Here is a 22,190-nt window from a genome sequence, read left to right as displayed (position 1 = left end):
AGTTGTTAAAAAATAGATTATATAAACATAAGTTTAGGTGCAGTTAGGAGTGCCTTCTTGGAAGGGGTTGATTGAATGACTTTTTGAAACTTCTGCAAAGGACCTAAACTCTAGGAGCGTGATGATATGTAAGTCAGATCCCCAGAAGAAATGAATTCTACAACTTGATGCCTGTGTGTGTGGCATTCTAGAGCTACACTGTAGTTATGTATGCCCTTATAAAAGGACTTCAGGTCTTTTGTCTTGGTTGTGGAACGCACAATTCCAAAGACTAATAATTCAGTTTTTGTGACAGAATTCTTGAATTTTCAAAATAAGGACAGGAGAGAATTTGTCTTGACAGCTATTTTATTCAAAGACAACACTTTTTCTAAAGTACATGTCTTCTCTTTATTCTGCTGCTTCCTTTAACCCTGGGTTCTGCGAGTTTCTCAAATAATGAGAAGGCAAAGGGATAAATGCTTGGAAATGCAATAGTTCTGCTGTGCAACCATAGATAAAAATACACTGAGCAAATGTTAAAAATAAATTAAAAATTAAGAAGTTTCTAGAGCTATCAAGAAACTGAAAATATTGTAAATTACTACTATGCTACTACTTTGGCTTTGCTTTAAATACAGTGCCTAGGATTTATGCAACTAAGCAGAACATTAAAGTGATCTGAGATTAAAAAGTTTCACTTGTACATTGCAACCCTAATATTTAAGCACTTTCAGCCTACAGATTACATCTTAAAAAAGGGTAGTACCACCTTTGCAAAGGGATCAAATAAAGCATGCATCACTTGACGTGAAAACGCTGTACTTGCAGGTGCTTGCACATACTGTTTTGAACAGGCAAAAAGGCAAGTATCATGAGTAATACTGACTGTGCAAGTCAGTCTGATTTTAAAGAGACAAAACCTTTATGCAGGCTCTAGTATACTTTTTGCCAATGCGGAAATGCCACATTTGCTAACAGCAGGATATGGGCTTCTTTATATCTTCTGACATACTGAATACTATTTACTTGCGCAAACTGTTGAACAACCACTGTCATAATTGATAGAACCAATGCATCACAATCCAGACTGATTGTTAAGGCATGATTTCCTGTTATATACACTTTTATTTCACCCCTTAACTAAGTAACCTTTTCAAAGAAATGCCATCAGTCAAGCCCACCTAGCATACATTCAAAAGTCTTGATAAGTGGCTGATGTTTGTTTGTCCATCCCCCCCCCCCCCTTTTTTTTTTTTGGAGGGGGAAGAGAGGATGGGTGGGTGGGTTACAAAAGACAGTTCTGTTATTTATCTGTTCCTGTATCATCCTCAGTTTGAATGTCCTAACTTGGTAGGACTGCAAACATAGGTGACTCATAACTTCCTAGGCTCCAAATGCACACACGTAGTTAAGCAGTAAGAAACAGTAAGACTGAGTTATAATCATCTTCATGCAATTACACCTATGTGTGATAGGAAAAGAGGGTCAAATCTGAAAGGCAAGATACATGTACTGTCAGCAACTGCACGTGGATGATGAGAAGTGGTAATAGCATTGTTTTGAGAAGGAAGAGCTGATGACTGAAGCTATCATTACCGAGTATTTTCCCAGCTGTATCCATGCTTCCACTCTCTTCTCCCAAATCATCCACTGTCTTTCATGAGACTCCCTAATGTGATAGAACCTACCAACAAAGGGTCATGAAACTTGTCCACATTAAACATATTGCGTTTTTTAAATTCATAATCAAAATAATTGCGGAAAAGGAAATCACAATGAGAGAACTGCAGGATTTTGCAAGAAGCTTTTACTGGAACTCTGCCTTACAGATGGAGGAGAGGGCTCTATGATCAGATTGGTTCAGATTTTTGCTTTGCTGTAGATGTTTAGTTCTTGCCCTGGGGTCCCTCCAACATGAGGAAGAGTTGGCCAAGATGTCTTTATTTCCTAACTGGTTTTCACTCTAACTGAAACAGCAAAAGTTGGCAAAGGGCTCTCATTTTTTTTGCCAATGAGGAGCTGAGTAGACATTAAAGTTGTCAAGAACATCTGCCTAATGTTTCAACAACAGTTGGCACTTCTTAACTACTGACTTAGAGTGCTATATAATTGTAAAGAATTTAGGTCTGCCTTCAGTGCTCTAGAAAAGAGAAGATCTTGAAATCCATCTTGGAATCTGCAACTGAAGAATTGCTCTTTTCAGTTTGATCATCAGTCACAGTCAATATTGACTCTGCAAGCTTGACTCTTTCCTCTCACCTTGTATCTTCAATAAGGTTGCATAGCACATTAAATGATGCCAAAACTAAACACTTCTATTAATGGGATTAATATAATAAATCTAATTAAACACAGATTGCAAGAGAATCCAGCTTACTATTCCACTGCCACAGTAGATCTTCATTACTGGATAACAACAGCATTGTAAGTTCATAGAAAGTAGTCTCTACTTACTTAATGCCAATTTCTTGTCACAAAACTAAGTAGTGGGTTTTTGTGTGTGTTTTCTTTCTAAAAGTAGAAGGTTAATACAACCCTCAACCAATAACAGTGCACTATGTATTTTATACAGGATGCTTATAATGCTGATGATTAAAACACTGTTTTCAGATCTGAGATGTTGAGAATAAACTCATACCCAGTTAAAAAAAGTAAATACATAAAAATAAAAGGTGTTTATTTTGAGGTGTCAGAGACAAAAAGATAAATGTATAATTGACAATGAGTTCTACATAAACTTCTTTACAATATTGCCACCATTGCCAACCCAATATTAGTGAAATAAAAGAAAAAATCCTGCTGTGCCTGAAGCTAAGTAATTCTAGTAACTTCATAAAAGCTACAAAGATATACATCACACATAGCCAAAAGATTAATATATATTTTAACTAAAAAGACTGGATGACTACGTTTAGAATCTTGGAAAGGAAAGACAGCATCAAGCAACTCAAATTTTTAAAATCCATCGTCAAAACTTTCTTTAATTTCTTTTTATTTCCCTTATTTATTTTATTTCCATATTTGCAAGACACACTGAATATGCAGGACCACAAGAAAGCAAAACTTTTCTTGTCAGTAGTTTCCTCATCACCAGTGCATAAAAAGTATGGTTGCTTTAATGTTTATTTCCTTACTTTTTCTCCATAAAACTAACTATACACCTAAGCAAAGTAATTCAATCTGTGAGACTCAGAGAAATATAAGTTTTTTGGACTAGTTTACCTAGTTGATAAACCAGGTAAAATTGTTTAAAATTAAATACTTTAATATTAATTTCACATACTGAAACCTACTCTTTCACTACAAGATGCTACCCTCTCACCTGTCCCTCTGGAAAAGTCACCTCTTTTAAGGGAGAAGCTACTCTTAAGCATATTAACAAACGCATTAATAGACTCTTCTCAAAAAAATTTTTTTTGACTGTCAGACTATCCAGCTATTGCCTTTAGTTATGTACTGTAAAGCCCACAAATAAATCCTGTAACAGGGAGGGGAAAGGAGAAGGAAAAAAAAAAAAAAAAGACTGAAAACCCAGTTATTCACCCTCACCCTCTGATAGGTACGTAAGTACCATAAGTACATTTAAAGGTAATACTTAAAAGATAGCTTAAATTAAAAAAAAAAAAAAAAAAAAAAAAAAAGTTGAAATAAATAAAGATAGTGATACTCTAAAAATTGTTAAGTAAGAATTATCAGTCAAGATTAATAGTCATCTTACAGGCAAGTTTTTAGTTTCCTTGCCTTAAAACTAATCTTATGAAATGAAAAAATACCTACTCGTGTCTGCCTGGCTGCCCACACTGATGTATCTGTCATTTCCAGGAAGTGCTGTCTGATAGTAAGTTGCCTCCTCTTGCTGGGGCACCTTGGCATTCTTCGCAGTGAGGAAAGCCACAGCCAACTCCAAATTACCATTGCTGTCCTTTAGCAAACAAACAAACAAAAACACAAGAAGTGAGACTTCCCTCACCCCCTTTTTTTTTCCTTTCTTGTCAACAATGAAGGACAACATTTCAAGCAACTTAGTAGATCAATGACATATCATATTTTCAGGTGAATTACTGGTAAGAAAATAAAATTTCCAAGCTTGTGCATTCTGCAAATTTCACGATTTCTAAACAAAACAGCTTATAAAAATTTTCTTCAACAGAACACCACCTATGACAGAAAAACAAAGATACTGTAGCGTAGGTCAACCCATCAACTTCCATAATGACCACTCTCACAGACTTCAACAGCAGTTAATCATATTCTTCCAAAAATCTACCATTTCAATTTTAAGGCCAGAAGTATCGGTTTTTTGAAGGGCAGTTGTGTACAAGACTTAAGCTCAATCAAAAGCAATAACTATATACATGGTTTAAATTGACTTAATGCTCATATTCTATTTTTAAGTGACTAAAAAGGTCTGCTTGTTGGATACAGTGGATTTTTATTTATATCTGTTTCGGGAAACAGATCACAGAGAAATCTGCTGGTCTTTACTTGCATCAAAACTCTCTTGAGCTGTGTAAGAATTTATGATGGTTGCAGAAGCAGAGAAACAATGCCAGGTTAGCAAAGAGTGACAAATTCAGAAGTTCTTTGTTCTGTACGCTGAGCAGGACCTGTTCATGCTAGAAAACTTTGCTACACCTTGATAAGAAAACAATTAAAGAGCTTAAGTCATCAGGTGTCAAGCAGCTGTACTAGCATCAAAGTATATCAAACACTTGAGCCAAAGGTTACCTTTCAGGCAAGTCATACCATTCCTGTCTTTTCATGTTTGATCACCAGATTAATTTTTATCTCGGTATCAAAACAGATCAGGCTTGCTTCTAAAGTGAAGAAGCCATCATTAATAGTTTTTTCCCCCTAAAATACATCTAAAAATAATTCAAGATAGGTAAGGAGAGAAGTGAAGAAAGGATGCAGTTCTATGGCTTTCACAATCAGTTAATGACAGGAGGTACACATTCAGCTACAAGTTGGACACTTCCCAACATCCACCTTACCTTCAGTGCCTGTTGTAGTACCTGGATGTCATTGATACCAGTGATCTCCCTCAGCTGATTCAAAAACGTCTGCTGGTGCTAAAAACACGAACAGATGAAAAATAAAGTAAGAGCCAAGTTACAGCAAAACCACTGCTACTGACGTGCATGCTTCTCTACAAACATCTCTTATACGTTTTATGTACCACCAAGTATACGCTTTATGTACCACTAAAGGGGGAGAGACTGTATTATCCAAGTTTGGTTTAGCTCCTGCAACTTGAGCACTTTTAATTCTCAAATTTGATGGGGTTTGTTTGTTTTTACAAAAGAATGATGAGTGAGCTTATACAGCATCAGTATAAAGGGCCTACATAAAGCCACAATTAGCCCTCCTAAACAAATGAAATTCTAACTTGGTCTTCAGTGGCAGTAGGGGAAATAATTTACTGAACTCCCGTCAAAACCAATTTATTCAATTCCCAATTACTCTCAACCCCAGCATTTCCTTAACATACACAGTTCCCAGCCATTCAAACCTCAAAACGCAGAAAGCCATCTTCACTGGATATCTCTGTGTTTTAAAAGAGATACTATAAAAGTATAAAAAGTATTGCTTTTTAAGAAAAAGACTAAAGCAAAACATTGGGAATCTGTCTTAACTACCTTCCGAGACCAGCTGATAACAACTCTCACAAACTGAGAATCAGACAGTGTCCGTGACTGAGCTTCAAGTAATGCTTGCAGTTAGAAAGAGCAAGAGGTTAAGCAGCTCTTCTACATTCACTTCATGTGAATTTTGAGCTTTTGTTTTGCTCTGTTTTTAAACAAAACTGTTCCCACCCCTGTTTACAGCCAACAGCTGACTCCCTCCACTCATGTTCGGATATCACATCACGGAAGCAAAAATAGGCACTAGGCTGGGATAATCCTTGAACTTCACTTAACCATTAAAAGCATGCTAACAATTAAAACCATGAAAACACAGAGGATCGACCATTGTTCCAAACTAAACAATTCCATTCTTCCTTGGGAAGACAGGGAAAGGAGAAAAGCTTGGTGGTATTTGCAAGTGGTTTTTCGTTTTCTGTTGTTTGCCCACCACATCCTGAACCCAAAACAGTAATTTCATCTATAAAAGAAAAGATTTTGTAAAACACAGGGTTTTGTTTGCTCAACAAAAAGCATGTTTTCTATCAGTGACAAAAAAACATTCTCATGTTGCTCTCCAAATTCCATTAAAAAACAACAATTATTGTCTTGCGACCACTTCTAAAATACTTTTCTTTAGACTGAATTATTTGGAACCAAATATTCAAATAGCCTTATTCTCTCCTTATCACAGCTTTGTATAGAGGAGGAAATTAAGAGCTGCATGAATGCTGAATTCCCCAGTGTGAAATTAACCTGGCAGGCACTACTTCATGCCCTAATAAGTTGAAATAGAAGGCGTATAGTTCAGGATGTTTATGAATTACATACACAATCCTCCCTTCACTTATGATCCTAAGGGACACTGTTAACAATCCAATTTGCTTTTCTTCTTTTCCTTTTTAAAAGCCCTGCTACCGGCATGAGGAAAGCAAAGGGATGCAGGCAAACAAAATTCTGCTCTACCCCTGTCCCCTCGTCCCCCTGTTTGTTTACGCCACGCATTTCACAGCACTGTACAAAAGCAGAAAAGCAGAACTTGTCTCCCCTGTAAAGTTGCTTTCCTGTCCCTGGGTCTGGCAAGAAGCAAAGAAAAAAAAAAAAAAAAAAAAAAAGAAGAAGAAAGAATATTTGGGAAAAGTAATTACAACAGCATTAAAACTGGAAGGAGCAATTCAAGGGCAGTGCACAGCAGCAGAACTGATTTCTTTTTCTATTTGCTACCAACATGACGGTTACTAAAATGGAAAATAGTTGTAAAATAAATTACAATGTTGAGTTATAACAAATTTCTGTATCTTCCGCAATACATACAAGAGTTGGAAAGGTTATGAAAGAGGGCTGGAGGATTTTCGTTGCTCACAGAGACTGGGAAAAGGCAGAAGAGACAGTTTACCAACAAACAACCTCACAGCAGTTCAAAATATTGGCTGCTAATTTATGAGCACAGCCGTGCCGTGTCATCCTAGACTTCTGTAGCTGACATCCAGATTTCAGTACTCTGGTGCAAAGCTGTGGTTTGAAGCCCCCTTCCCAAGGACAGGCAATTCACAGATCAGACCCAGGCCCGGAGATGGTCTGTCCTCATCAAGAGATGACTTAAATATTTAAATATATATATGTATAAGGCATAAACATACATATATTAGTTCAAGCACTCAGCTCACGAATTGCTGACTGGTAACGGAGTAAACAACACGGAGAATCCATAAACATCCTAGTTACAAATGACAGATATTGAGAGCAAAATTAACAGTTATCCCGATTACCTTACAGGCAGCTAAACTGCTCTGGGGCCACAGACACCTGATTCAGACATTTCTGGCTTTCAGGTTACATGTGGACAAGCTGCCGTTCATTTCTAATTGAGCTGTTTCAAATCACACAGAGGTTTAAGAATAACGGTACGTATCACTTCCTGGAAGAGGAGGAAAAAATAAAAATGAAACTGAAAAAAAAATTTTTAAAGTATAATTTAAATGGCTTGCGCCTCATCAGTGTTTTACGTTGACACTTGAAATGGAAACTAACAGGCCTTTGGAAACAGCTCAAGCTGCGTAAGGCAGCCGAACGCCCCCCAGCACTGCACCAGGCTGGTGCCTTCTCTGCCACGTGTTCACCGCTCTCCCCTCTCAAACCCGAGGTACCAGCATCGTGCCCGCTGCGCACAGATCTCTCCTGCAACTGCATCTTTCACTTCGCCATTACTCTCATTTACTGATGTACTGCTGGTTTGTTATCACCCATGGAACTATATCCATACAGGTAATTCCGCTCCTTTTCATTACTCAGGGCAGTGCAGACAATTACTATCTACGAATAACGATCAGACCCTTTCCTCATTCATCAGAGGATGAGATTAAATTTTCCTTTTGCTTTTCTTTTCACATAAGAAGCTTAAGAAACACAACTATATCCATATTCAGAGATCTGATATTACACTTTAATTTAGTGCATCTATAGTAGACTGCCAAAGACACCCAATGGGTGAAACTTTTTGTTCTAAATTGAATTCCTTTACAACATATCATTACAGCACATAGGATGATTTAAATACATATAAACATTTTACTGCTACCCATGTCTGAAGTTTGGAGATCAATTTCTCTTGCAACTGCTAAATGCTTCAGCCTCTCTGGTACCACAGGTGTCACTTATCAGAATACCGAGGCCAGAGCTCCACATAAAGCGCAGCCCCCCTCCTTGCTCCTGTTAATGCTCCTTCTGATTGTGCCTGCACTACAAGCTTTACTCTTCATGGAGTTTGGGCTACTTTGAGTTGAAGTGACCGCAGCATATAAACCCTAAAATGTCCAAGAATACCATGAATGATTGTCATTCACTGAAAGGCTTACTAAAACCACCCAAAACCTCAGAGGTCATGCTACAGCTTAAAAATAAGAAAGGCAGCAGCATACAAGCATTTGCAGGTGTCTGAAGCATCTATATTAATATATGTTAATGCAATCAGGTCAGTGGGGGAGATTCAATACACAACTATCAGCTTTAACATAAATCAGTTGCTTTCTTTTTTCAGCGAAGCTCTTCCCTGATTCTGTGTTCTCTCCAACCCTGCATTAGTAGAGGCTCAAATTGTGGACCAGAACTCACTGCACTTCAGCTCGACCTAATAAGCAGCCCCTCTCTTCTAACACAGATCCAACCGATTACTCCAGCAGAGCCAGGCACAGCCACTGGTGCTAAGAAATCCACTTCCATTCTTTCAGCTTATTTGCCTACACCCACTGCTGCTTGCCATCCTCTCCCCCAGAGTTTCAAATTTACATGACAGTAAATCTTTTGACATCGTTTATCTATAGCACAGATGCTGCAGTTTAGTTAGGAAGAACTCCACATATACCCACCGTGTACATGTACTGCTTCGTGCCTACACAAGATACACACACACATACTCCAAGCAGCTTCAACTGTGTTTGGCCAAGGGCTCTAAGAAAGCTCCACGATGTGGTCTGTGCCAGCAGGCTCTGCTGGTGCAAATGCCACAGGGTAACCCAAGTCCTTGACTCAGCAATGGCCAACCAAGGTCCACTGATGCTACTACAGATGCTACTACAGCTGCCCCAAACTGCAGCTGCCCACAGCCCCATCCCGGCACGTAACGCAGCATCCAGTTCCCCAGGGCTTTCTTGCACGAGCTGTTCCCAGCCTTCCCCCTTCCTCTGCCTCTCCAAGGTACGTGGTATGTATCCCGGAGCTTTCAGCTCTTGGAAGATCTTAACTAACAGGAAATTCTCCCGTTTTCCTGGACAAATGCCAAATTTGTGTATTAGGAATGCATGCCCTTATTTCCAATTCTTTCCTTTTTCAGCCATCCCTCCCTTCCTCTCAGGAAATGCCCAATTAAGATTATCTGGTTTATAACCTCACACAATAGCACATTCAGTGGCTGTGCCAGTGCTAGTGGAGCAGAAAAGGATCTACACTATTATCTGCTTAGGAAGATACCGTGTCCAAATTAGTTCCACAACAACACTGTAAACTCTGATAACTTTTAAATGCATTTTTGATAATGTGAATCTCATAAATTGACTAATTCTGAATTATACTGCAGATAAATTTGAAAAAAAAATATAGTCACATTTTCATCTGTTTATTCCTCGATTCTTAAACTTCTAAAGAAGTACATGTAAGCTTTGGCTTTATTTGTGGCAACATCCAAATATTTGTATTTGCAACACAAGCATTTTAAAACTTAGAAAATAAAACAACCCTCACCAGTTTCCAAGTATAGGAGAAGTCATCTGTTTAGTAATAAATTAGATGGTCCAACCATTACTAGGTGAAAGCGGTGCCTTGCAACAAAGGCCACTTAAAGAAAAATACATAACAAAAATGAACTACACGAACCCTTTCCTTCTCAAGGAATGAATACTTTAATAGGGACAAAAAAACAAACAAAAAAAAACAACAACAACAACAAACTCACATGGACAAACGCTGAGAACAGCATCTCAACTCATTTCCCTCTGCACAAAACCTGCTTACTTTCCTTTCCGAAGCAATGCTGATCTGAAAGAGCTATTTGCTGGAGGAAAGCCCAAGTGAGATTGCAGAAGCTATTTTATATTATAGACTGTTCTGGCGTGACCTGAGCTGAAGAGGACCTGCTAACGGTGCGAATCACAGACAAGTAGCTAAGCAGCTAGTTTCATCACGTGATGCTGCAGTAATGAGAAGAATACTGAGAGATGAGAGGAATGAAATCCTCCACATACAGGCTTTAAGTGTCTGCCAAAAACAATACAAAATAGAAAACCTGAAAAAGTACGAGCATACCAAAGGCCCTCAATTACTAACCAGGACCAGTTAAAAGGCCCCCAAGCACTGCTGAGCATTGATTTCCAGCAATACCGATACATTGAGCATCATCTACATAAGATGTTGGTCAAGTTCCATCCAGGCAAACAAAAGCTAGCTCCCTCAATGAGGAGACAAAGTTTCAACACTGGGTAACACGCAGTTGACTCCAGAATGCTTGTCTGTGCTCCTACCATCACTGTCCTGACGATTTTTCTCAGTGTGTGTATACACAGAACAAACAGACATGAATACATAAACTTGAAAGTGTGTATACATATCCACATAAATTTAAAAATGCGGTATATTTTTAGTGTGAAGACCAAGTTAAATCACTGCACTGGCACTGACCATTGTGATTCTTACAGCACCTTGCTAAAGCATGGTGGGATTAGGTTTCCTTGCCTGGTATCTACTAACTGGGCTTCCTTTTGTTCAGTCATGAACAGAGAAACCTCTCGCATGGCATTGTATCCATTATAAAAGTAGGTAAGAATACCATTTTATTTTTATACACACGCAAATGCAAATTTCACCCCAAGCTTTGGCTTGGAAAAAAGTCACCTGCAGAGAGACAAGAATGTGCAGAGAGACTTCAAATTTTCAGCCTGTGACAGCGCTGCAGCCAAAACTGCCAACTACAGCAGCAGTTTGTGCGAAGCGGGCAGCTACCCACCGGGTGCTGGACTGTGAGCAAACTTATTTCAAGGAAGCAGAAGGACACACCAACCACAGCCTGGATCAAACAAAAAGTTTAATGGGGGAAAAGGCTTGAACGCATCACTTATGTGCGTACAGTCCTCCCTAAGAAATTAAAGGCAGGATCCCATTTAATCATAGTGTTACGTAGCCTATATTCATCATAAGACTACACTCAGAATACTCACCACATTTCTATGGTTTCCATGAACAGTAACAAAGCTGCACTACTTCAACTGAACGCGCTTTAACAAGTGGCTTTGCAATGAATTTCAAGATTGAACATTAAGGATTCCACACAACACGGAGTACGCATTCATGTAAATACTCACTGTTCTCAGCCTTGTGTATTCGCCAGCAAAAATCTCATCTACTGTCTTCTTCATATAACATTTACATTTATTTTAGTTCAAGGTATCTAATATTTAAACTGTTTAAATGAGATTTTGAAGAGTTTCTATTTACTGACATTAAGTCTAGGGCAAACCTGGCTCAGATACTTACACACATTTATAAAACAACAAAAGTTAAATGCGAGCCAAATTATCACCTGCATTCAGAAAGCAACAGAAACATATTTCCTCAAACCTGTGTAGTGGATTTTGTATTGTTTCCTCTCAGACCACAGAAGTACTGAAGCTCAGCTCTAGATTCCAACTCAACTGCCCTACTGTTTTACTACCTGGCTTACAGCTAAACATACTAAGTTTACATTACCAACAGATTTTTCCCCAGTAAAAAAAAAAAAATAAAAAATTAAAAAAATAAAATCAGTGTCTGAAGGCATTAGGTATAGTCATTATAAAGATAAAGCACGAGTAAGGACTAGAAAGGCAGCAAAGCCATTTAAACCAGCTTACAGCAATATGATAATGAATGGTGTGATCTACCACAACAAAAATGTGCATGACTCTCGAGCCAGTTCAATTTCCATCAAAGCACCAGGGCTTAAAAGCAATCCTCCAAATGAAGAAAAAAAAGAAAAAAAAAAAAAAAAGGAACAAACAGAAAAAAAGTAACAGAAGTTCTTTCTTAAAATTAGTCTGTGAACTGGTTTATAACATTGTTGCTTGAATGAAGCATGCAAAGAATTGCTTAGTTCCACATTTCTGATTCTCACTGATAACTATTCATAAACCAACTTCAGTGACAGGCTTATAATCAAGAACAGACATCAGTCTTAGTATTACACTGAAATCATGAAAGGTGTCAGAAACATAAAATCATTGAGAGTTTTGAGGTCTGAGTGTTTTAAACCACCATCACCATTTCTCACATCCAGCTCAGCACAAGAGGAAGAATGTCCCAACAAAACACTGTCAAGCTACGGTTTTATTGCTTGTCACTCTGCTGTTATCATCGTAATGTCAACTCTAAGACTTAACTAATGTACACAAATGAAATCTTTACACTTGCTTAACTAGGTATAAGTTAAATTTCAAGTTGCAGTCAATCAAATTGCTGTGTGAAAGTTTGCCCTCTCACAAAAATTGCTTTTGATTCTTACACACTCAATTAGCAAAATTAGCAAAAGTCAATTAGCAATTTATTAGCAAAAAGACAATTAGCAAAAATCTATCTATTCCCATTAAAATCTTGTGGGTTATAAGAAGTACTAGTGGTGAGTCTTTCAAAGTACAAGCACACGTTATCTGCAAACTATGTGCAAAATTCAGAAAGATTCCCCTGGGAATCCAGCCACAGGCAATGCAATGCCACATCCCAACGGCATGTCTGAACTTCAGTTCACATCCCCATCCCACGTCAATGCGTTCAGACCCCAGCATCAAGAGAGCTTCCAATAGTATACACAAGCCACAGCAAATAAAAACCAATGGGCTCAGTGACAGGTGACATTATACAGACAGAAAGGAGGAGGAAGATAGAGGATGACAGACACACAGCCAACTCTTCAGATAGATATTAATTGCAATTGTTATTATTACAATGACTCCTGGACACTTTCCGTTGTAAAAGGTTCTTTTTAATTTTTTCTTCCATTTATAGACAGTGACCTTCATGCCTAAATGTGAACTTTTACAGTGTCTGTCTGCCCATACAATGTCACTAAAACACAGGCTTTCTCCTCACAGAAGTTACTGCCCAGGATATTTTACTCTACCAACTATTACAAGTGTCCATTTGAATGCATGAAGAATTCATGAAACTTTGTCTTTCCGAGGTCTAAAACAGTGCTGCAGAGATTCACACTTTCAGCTTCCTGCTCAGATGTTTTCTGTGCATCTCAACCGCAGCTCAACCCCCCATGCCAAACACAAGCTATTCTGGCTCACATTTGAGAGACTTCGCAATCCTCTCATCACCCATTTATTACCCGTTTGTCACTGGAAGGCTAAAAGCTACCTCTCAACCCAAGGTGGCAGTTCTGCTGGCCCACTCAAGTGGTTTGTTTCTTTTGTTTTAATTATTTTTTTCTAGACAACTATCACGATTTCACACTGTGTTCTGCACAGTAAGGAAGAGTTCCCAGTCAAAAACCATCAGGCTAGTCTTTTCTTCTCACTCTGCCATTCTTGTAATGACAACAGCTACTCTAGGAATATACAAACAAACTCTGGAAGCTGCAAGCACAAACCAGCGGGATCCCGGGCTCTGCACTACCTGCAAACAGCGAGGTCTAAAGGCGCTGTCAGACCACAAGCTGCTTCTGAACAGGCAGCTGTGCTTCCCAGGTTGTGGTTCCCTGCAGCGTCAGCCCACGCGGATGCGGCCAGGTGCCGTGCTCTCCTCCCTCTCGGCCAGCACCACTTGCCCGAAACTGCGGCAGGAGGACAGCCCAGGCTCTTGCTACGCTGGCAGAAAGCTGCTCTTTGTTTTTAATTAATTTCCTGCTGACTTAGTGAGAGCCAGAGCTGGCGTGAGGGAGAGGACAAGATCAAGGCTGTGCCTATTTAGGCTGGATTAAACTGTTGTGGAACAACAGCCTTCTGAGATTGAATTGTTTCTCTGCTTTTGTTTTAATCCTATTTTTAATTGAGTGAGAGAAACCGAAGGGGAAAAAAAGTCTCTTGTAATGTTTGTCCTATTTCAGCACTGCTGCAGAAAACTTACTCCAACAAAAGGGGAATATAAAATTAGCACAGCAACAGAGTGCTTGCAGTGATCAAACACTCCTGATGCAGCTCTACAGGGTAAAAGTGCACAGCAGGTACATATGCACACCAAGACCTGCTCCTGCACATACTGAAGCCGTGTGCCGCCCCCTGCTCCGTGGCTTAAGTCTTCCAGTCCAGAAAGATCACTTTGACTGCAGCTGTTAAACACCAAAGAGTCCACCTCATCGCTTTCAGAACAGGACAGCATGAAAATCCTAAATAGAAGTTGAACTGCACTGTTTTAAGACCAGTCTTTATTACAAATAGTCCACAGTATCTGACAGGGGCTGCCCCTGCCGCTCCCCACAGGGCCGCGGGCGCTGCTGTGAGGTGCACCTGCAACATGGCCGCTCCTGCTGCGGCCCAGTAGGCTCCCTCCCCGCAGCATCTCGGCACGGTTGCATTAGCAAATGGAAACCCATCAGAAAGGAGATGCACCATTGTTTTCAGCATTCAGTTGAGCTATTTTATAACTTATCCTGTTCATACTGATCATTTTATATGAAGTTCTGAAGAGATGCACCTTGTTAGCTTGAGAGGGAAAAAGAACGAGTCTACTGATAACATGAAGTCAGACAAAACCTGGGGTGCTACCTGAGAGGTGGCCTGCAAGGCTGTGGCCTGCCAACAGCCCCTTCTTCTCTTGCAGAAGAGCCTTTCTGAAGTCAGGCACCAGCAAGCCCCTGCAGACACTATGCCCCAGCATGCAAGGTGACAGGCACCTGGCCCGTGAAGGCGAGTGAGTAGCTTCCACTTGCAGTAGGGAATAGCAACCTGGACAGCTGCAGATGACACTGGAACTGAAGCAACACTAAAACAATACAAAGACACTGTAGTATTTAAATATGTGTTGAGATTTGTAGCAAGGATCAGCATATAATTTTACCACTTCACAATCCAAAAAATAGTGAGTTTAGCAGTGTTCTCCACAGAAGACGGTTGACATTTTCCGGGCCAGTTTATTTCAAGGAGAAAGAAAAAAGAAAATCAAAAAGATTTTTTTTAAATGAACTTTGAATTATGTCATATTGAAACACACATTTGCCTCAGCCCCCAGGGAGAAAGCTGAACGTGGTCTCATGAAACTTCTGACCACTGTGGTTTTTACCTGCCATTTGTTGCAATCCAGTCCTGTGTCACAGTGGTGTCATAGCAGTACCACCAGCAGTGACTCTCCGCCACCCATCATCACACAGTCAAACCTTGCAGGTTGACTTGAGCTAAAGGTGTATGAAAGACTACTCTAAAGAGTTGACTGTTTTGAAAAGTAACTTTCAATGTGGAAAATTTAAATATGTCGCCTTCTTAGCAACATCGTTATGTCAACACATTTCCCCATCAAACAATAGATCAATACTTCAATAGCAAAATTTCCAATGATTTTCCATTCAAAGGTATTTTGTTAAAAGGTTACATTAATTGAGAGTGATGCCTGATTCATCGTTGTAAGTCCGGTTGCATTCAGGGTACTGAATTATCACGATTACGGATACACAAATAACGTAACACACCCTCAGTCTAATTGCATTCCATGAACTACCATGGCCACACTTAAAGAGTTTGGTCACATTCAATTAAAACTACCATGGCTGGATTAACGAGTAGTGCAATTCATTACAGCAACAGATACACAGGTTCTTTGGAATGCCAGTGATGGATTCACTGTCTGCAAAGCACGTGCAAATACCAAGAGTATGAGTAGCTCTGCCTGGCTACAAACACATTAAAAGATATAAAACAACTCTATAGAGATTCCTAAGTTTCACAGGGTGCACTTGGCATAACCAAAGCGTTTGGATCTTACCCAAAGGTGTCCCAATGGGGGAAAAGAGAGGCTCAGCCCATCAACTGGTCCCAGAAGCCAAAATGTTATCTTCCCTTACACGATGGTATCTTGCCTAACATCCTGTCTCCCTTAAACTAATTTATATTATTTCCTATCTTTCAGGTAGACCTTGAGTGACTCTAGTCATACATACCTTTGTTATGATTGGTGTGAAATTTTCTCGCTTTGCTTTTAAAGGTATAGACTAGAAAAAATTAAAGGACAAACTCATTGAGACATGTTTCCACCTTGGAGGTGGGTAGCTTTTGGGATGGAGGTGTGTTTTGGTGTTATAATGATACTATAATGAGCAAAGTTCACCAAAAGGACAGCATTTTGTCAAAAACATGACAGGCTGTTGTCCCAGAGTAACAAAGATGCAGCTCATCAATTCTGATGTACCTTCAAGTTCCCATCCTATCACAGAGCCTGGCTGTGCTGTCTCCATGCTCCATACAGTTCCTTTTAGAGTCAGCACACCAAGTTCCCCCAGGTGTGGTCAACATCTAATGTTGGAGGCCCATCTATGGAATACAGCTACACTCTACCCTGGAAGCTTCTTCAATGCTGTACCTTTTCTTTAAAATATGAATGTAAGTTTAATTTCTAAGTCACCTCTGACAATTATTCCACAGAAGGTCACAAAGCAAAAGTCTTCAACGTGTTTGCTGGGGATAGAAGGCAGCTGCAAAATCCTTCCCTGATCTCAAGTAATGCAGCAGAGTCTGTACATTGCATACACACCCCCACCAGCACAAGAAAGTAGGTGGCACAGTCACCAGTCTTTAAATCAGACCTAGAAAAAGCTCCAAGGCAACATGCCAAGGTAACAGGAGCCAGAACTGCTGATGAGCAGGGAAATCTGTCCGTCTTTAGCATCAATAAGCCCAGTCGGCCAGCAGACTGGTACCCAACACAGCAGCCCCATCAGCTTCAGGTGAGGGTTGATTTTGGTTCAACCATGGTTGTCAGAAGAGATGTTCTGTGCCTTTTGCCAAGTCCCATAAAACACATGAAAGAATAGAGGGAACTTTTAAAACTTTCCAGTAAAATGATAGCTATTTTTTTTTTTTTTTTTTTTTTTTACCTTCCAAACAAATAAAGGAACATAGAGGTAAAGAGAATGCTTAATTCCAGTATCCTGTTTAAAGGGGGAAAAAAGCAATAAACATAGGTGCCTGAATCAAACAAACTTGCAGATGACTACCACCAAATAATGAAAAGGTTCTAACATAAGAAGAGAAACCGCTAGTGGGAAAGTAAATGGAAATAGCATGACCCTACGTTGGAGGAATTACATGAGAAACAAAATCAAAACGTGAAGAAGATGACAAATGAGAAAGCAGGTAATTCCGAGAAGGGAAATGGAACTCCACAAGCAGTTCAAAAGCTAACTTTTTTTAAAAATCATATTTACAAGCTTAAAAGCTTCACTCATATTTTACCTTAATTCTGTACAAAAAAAATAGTTGAAGTCAGCAAAATAAAGAAACACTTTCTCAGTCATAACACAGGATTTCTAGGATACAACAAAATACATGCTATTCAGTCATCTAAGGCCACTTATACCTATGCACTTTGGAAAGTGTTTTGTTGTGTTTTTTTTTTTTTTTCCACTTTGTTTTGTTCTGGTTTTAATACAAAGTTCACTGCCAAGAACTCTGCTCCCATAAGAAATTTATCTTTCATTAATAAAATGAAACTGAACACAAAAGGAAAGCAGAGTAGGAGTCTGTTCTCCTCATCTCCTCTTCAGCAAAGAACACCAGGTGCCTGTGCATACCCATCCTTTTCCAGCTGTTCATTTTAAAGCACTCAAACAGCATACACCTGGATGTACATGAGTACTACGTTCAGCTTCCAAACAGCACTTTTTATCCTGGCTTACCACAGTAAAACTCAACTTCTCAAAATGAACTCATAAAAGCATTTTTTTGAAATGTGGACAAAGTCATTTTTGGTTTGAGTATAAGAACAGAGGTCTTCATGACAGATACCTCGCTTTTATTGAACTCGCATAGCTGTGAGAATGGCTACCACAGAAACCATGTGCAACCTCAAGCCTATCATTTATTATTCACCAGAAGTAATAAATGGCTTTAAGTATAGCTACACAGTTCATAAACCAAAACTTTCAAGTCTCAGACACTAATGACAAGTCAACGTCCTGTTTAAATCAAAGGGAACCCTATGGATTATGGGGTACAACACAAGTGAAATTATGACAAATTAATTGGTAGGAAGAAGCCACAGACACATATAATGGCACTATATGATGTGTTAATTTCCACAAATTCTGCCTAGACTGAGGCAAGACATAGGGGTCAATTAAATAGCTATGGATCAAGTCTTTAAAACACTACTGGCTCTCTGAAAAGCTGCTATTAAATGTATCATTTTGTCTACATGTGCTTACTGTAAGACTTAAAAGAAAGAAGTGTGAATATACGCATATGCTTTCACCAGAAAATTTTACTCAAGGATGTTATAAGAATAATCTGCATTTGCTTAGAAACTGAACTTTGATAAACTTGACTGTTGCCAATTTGTTGATACGAAATGGGTTAAAACAAATGTTGTGCAGGGTATTAAGTTTTTCGGCAAGAATCTAGCGGTTAAGATAATTCAGAAACCTACTGTAAACAAAAGCATTAAGTTAAAGCAGCGCATCTCTGAAAGAAAAAAAAAAAACTATCAGAATTTGCACACGGATATTTCTGCTACTTTATAAAATGTCTTACATACCCAAATTGCTGTCAGGTGTTGTTTCCAGAGCTAACCTAGTTGCACTCCAGCCTTCATCTTATTCACATTGCACCTTGATAGGATGCCACCTCTCTAACACCTGTACTTAGGCGAGGTATGTTCAAACTGTGGCAACTCAGTGTTGCCATATCTCACGACACTGCTGTTTCTGCTCAAGTCCCATCAACAGATAACATCCGCTTTCAGGAAAACCCTCCTGCTGATGGCTTTCAACATTCTCATACATTTCAACCATTTATATCAAAGACAAGCAAAAGTACACAGCTAAGGACAGTTTGAAAACAATAAAAAAATATGATACCTAACTGAAGAAAAAAAAAAAAAGTATTCTTAAATTGCAGGAGTCTGAGTGTAAATAAATTAAATTTTTATACTGCTTGGAATTAGTGATGTTACTAAATATACAGAAAGCAAATCCACAATTACATAGACAAGAAATCACCAGACTTGCTGCAGACACCTGATGTTACTGTAGTGTCTTACTCGTGAAATTGCATGTCAATCTGTCTTTTTCACTACCATAGGTTCAAATTGTTTCTTCACAGCATTTCTCAGGAATCTCACTATTGACTCAAGTTGTTGCTTAACTTCTAATTCCTATTAAAGCCTAAAACCAGAGACTCTGCACCACATTCACCAGGAAAACTACTACATAGTTTATTACGTTAAAACTACCCTGCTATCAGAGGATACAGCCCCACAGCTATCAGTAGAAGGCAGCATGAGTGCCTCAATCACTCCCAGTGCAGAGTGAGATTTACACTCCCCGTACGCATTTCTAAAAACTGGGATAGTTACCTAGGGCAAAAAGGCAGTACAGACAGGCTCGCTCAGAAAGCTGCATGAATATTTTCTCATGATGGTTTGTAGAGTCCTTAGTCAATCTATTGCAAGTTTTGATGACCTAAAGAAATACAAAGCCTGCAATACAATAAGGATGTGGAAATTTTAATGCTGTAAAAATGCAGCATTAAATGGCTGCACTCAGCATGGCACAAATGACAGCTGCTCTCTATTTTACCTACAACCTGGGCTTAAATGCATTGGCACAACACAGCTTATGACAACAATCATTGCCTTTTATTAATGCTGTAATAAATACATTATAAAAATCAGAGAGACACCATTTGGAACATGTTGTTGCCAAATTAAGAGTTACAACTGTTCACAAAAAGTATTAAGAGATGCTCTTTGCCAACCTGATGCAGAAAACTGGAGGGGAAAAAACAAAAAACAAACAAACAAAAAAAATCTTTTCCCTTTGCTTTGCATAAAGCCTGAGTTTGTCCCATTATGCAAGGCATGCCCCAGCTATCCCACTCAGCAATAAACTATCTCAGTAGCTCAGCCTCAGCTTTAAGCTACTTTGTCACTGTATGTTCTTGTATTTTTTTAATAATCCAACAATTTTTAAAAAAGTATATTGGAAAAGCTTCAACTTTACCCTTAGCTTCTATACAACTAAATCCTGTGATTCAGGGCACTTACTGGCTTCTCACCGTGAGTTCCTCTTGACCGCTCATTAACCAGAACTTTGCACATACCCTACGAACAGACTCACCACCACCTCTGGCAGAAGTCATGTGCGAGTTGCATGAATTTCCCTGAACTTGGTTAAACTACTGTTAGCTCCAGTCAAATATTTTCCACTCTTGGCAGATAGTGACTTCTTCAAGAGCACCCCAGCTGATGAGGTGCAAACCTCACCTAACAGAAGCAGTCTTTATTTCCTAACGGGAAGACGAAGGAAGTTTATCTGGAATTCATCAAATCATCAGCTGTGTTACCATCACAGCCTCTCCTGGGCTGCTGTCTGAAAGCCCTGGCGTGTTACTCGCCCAGCACTGCTGCTCAGCCAAGCCCAGGGAGGAGAAAACAGCCCCCTGGTGAGAAGCTCGGCACCCTCGAGTTACAGGTGCCTGACTGCTGACGGAAGAACATCAGATTGCCAACTCGGGCATGGGTTTCTGGCAGGGAAGTTTAACACGGCCATTAAAAAAAAAAAAAAAAAACAAAAACAGATTTTGTTCTGACTCGATGCAGTCTTCACCACCCTACATAACCACACTCACTGGAGCAGGAGAACAAGAAAGTGAAAGCACTCAGGACACTTTCGTTTCCCAGAACAGCACAGCAAAGCTGCTCCTGCACATCTTTCCAACCCAGTGAAAGCAGGAGAGACTTTCTTGTCTCAGCCCAGGTCCTGGCAAGACAGACACCCACACTCCCCCCATCACTTAGAGTTTTAAGAGCCCTGCTCCATCATAAGTACAAGAAGTCACAACAAAAGCAAAAAGTCATACTTTTAAAGGAATGTATTCCTACATGAAAACATGCAAGAGAAGTCACTGCTGCTAAGCTTTCTGTTTATTTTTTCTGCAGAGGAATATCAGGAATGTCACGCGCGGCTCCTAGCTTTTGCCAGACGATGGGCTGGGCACTGCAAATCAGTTCTTCACTACAGAAAGCGGAGAGCAGGAAAACACAGAGGAATCCCAAGAGCACCCACTGGGTGCTGGGTAGCTGCCTGTCCCTGACACTGCTGGGGTGACTTCTGGAGAACCACGAGCACTGCTCAATTCGGACACCTCGCTGTCGGCTCTGGCCCGTGAAGGCAGACTTGGTCTGGGTCAGGGTATCAGAGCCCAGGATCATGAGGCTGAACTCTGTCACCCAGCCCAGCCCCTTAAATAACTGAAGTTACAGGCTGAGATTTGCATAAATCAATTGAATAAACTGGTGAAACTTTGGCATGTTCTTTAGACAGGAATAAATGAAGATTTAGTCAAAACCAGAATGGGAATTTAAAAAAAATCATCTTCCCTTCCTTGCTTGTTGTCAGAACACAACCACGACAAACCTGCTGATTTCACTTTATCTCCAGTTACATCCAGTTATATCTCCCATGAACACCAACAAATCTCACAGGATCGAAGGGATGTTACTTCCTCCCTTAAGATATCTTTCCAGCCATAAGAGTGCAAGAAAAGCAATTGCTCTGTTATCCTCCCACTTATCTTTACAAAGTACTCTTAAAAAACGTGAAATATTTTGCTAATTTGAAATTCGGGTAATTTGATTTTTGACCTTTTCACAGAAGCTGCTGGGTTGTGCCATCTTTTGTAGTTGCTGCTCAGAGTAGCTGTAAATACTGTCTTAGGGTTATCCTAAAGACCCTGTAGGAAGTAGCGAAGATATTTTAAACTATTACAGAAGGTTAACAGAAAAATGTATAAGCCTTAAATATTCTCAAGTAGTATTTTCCTTTCAAAGTGTGGACCACAAGATATTTAAAGATGTTATTTCAGACAGACGATAATGATAATAGTATAGTTGTAAACTCCTGCTACCACTACCAAA

General features: G+C 39.5%; 1 protein-coding gene across 1 annotated transcript in view; it reads right to left on the bottom strand.

Annotated features, from left to right (window-relative positions):
- The window catches only part of USP25 (ubiquitin specific peptidase 25), a 93,261-nt gene that overhangs the window by 67,075 nt on the left and 3,996 nt on the right, over positions 1-22,190 (bottom strand). The window contains exons 2-3 of the mRNA XM_084297714.1: positions 4,977-5,054; positions 3,760-3,904 (exon numbers count right to left, since the gene is read on the bottom strand). Of these exons, the coding sequence (XP_084153840.1) occupies positions 3,760-3,904; positions 4,977-5,054 (223 nt within the window). The remainder of the gene's footprint in view (positions 1-3,759; positions 3,905-4,976; positions 5,055-22,190) is intronic.

Source organism: Netta rufina (assembly GCF_964035555.1).
Source record: "Netta rufina genome assembly, chromosome: 1".
Taxonomy (NCBI): Eukaryota; Metazoa; Chordata; class Aves; order Anseriformes; family Anatidae; genus Netta; species Netta rufina.
Note: the sequence above shows the minus strand (reverse complement) of the source record. Positions and strands in the feature narration are given on the sequence as shown.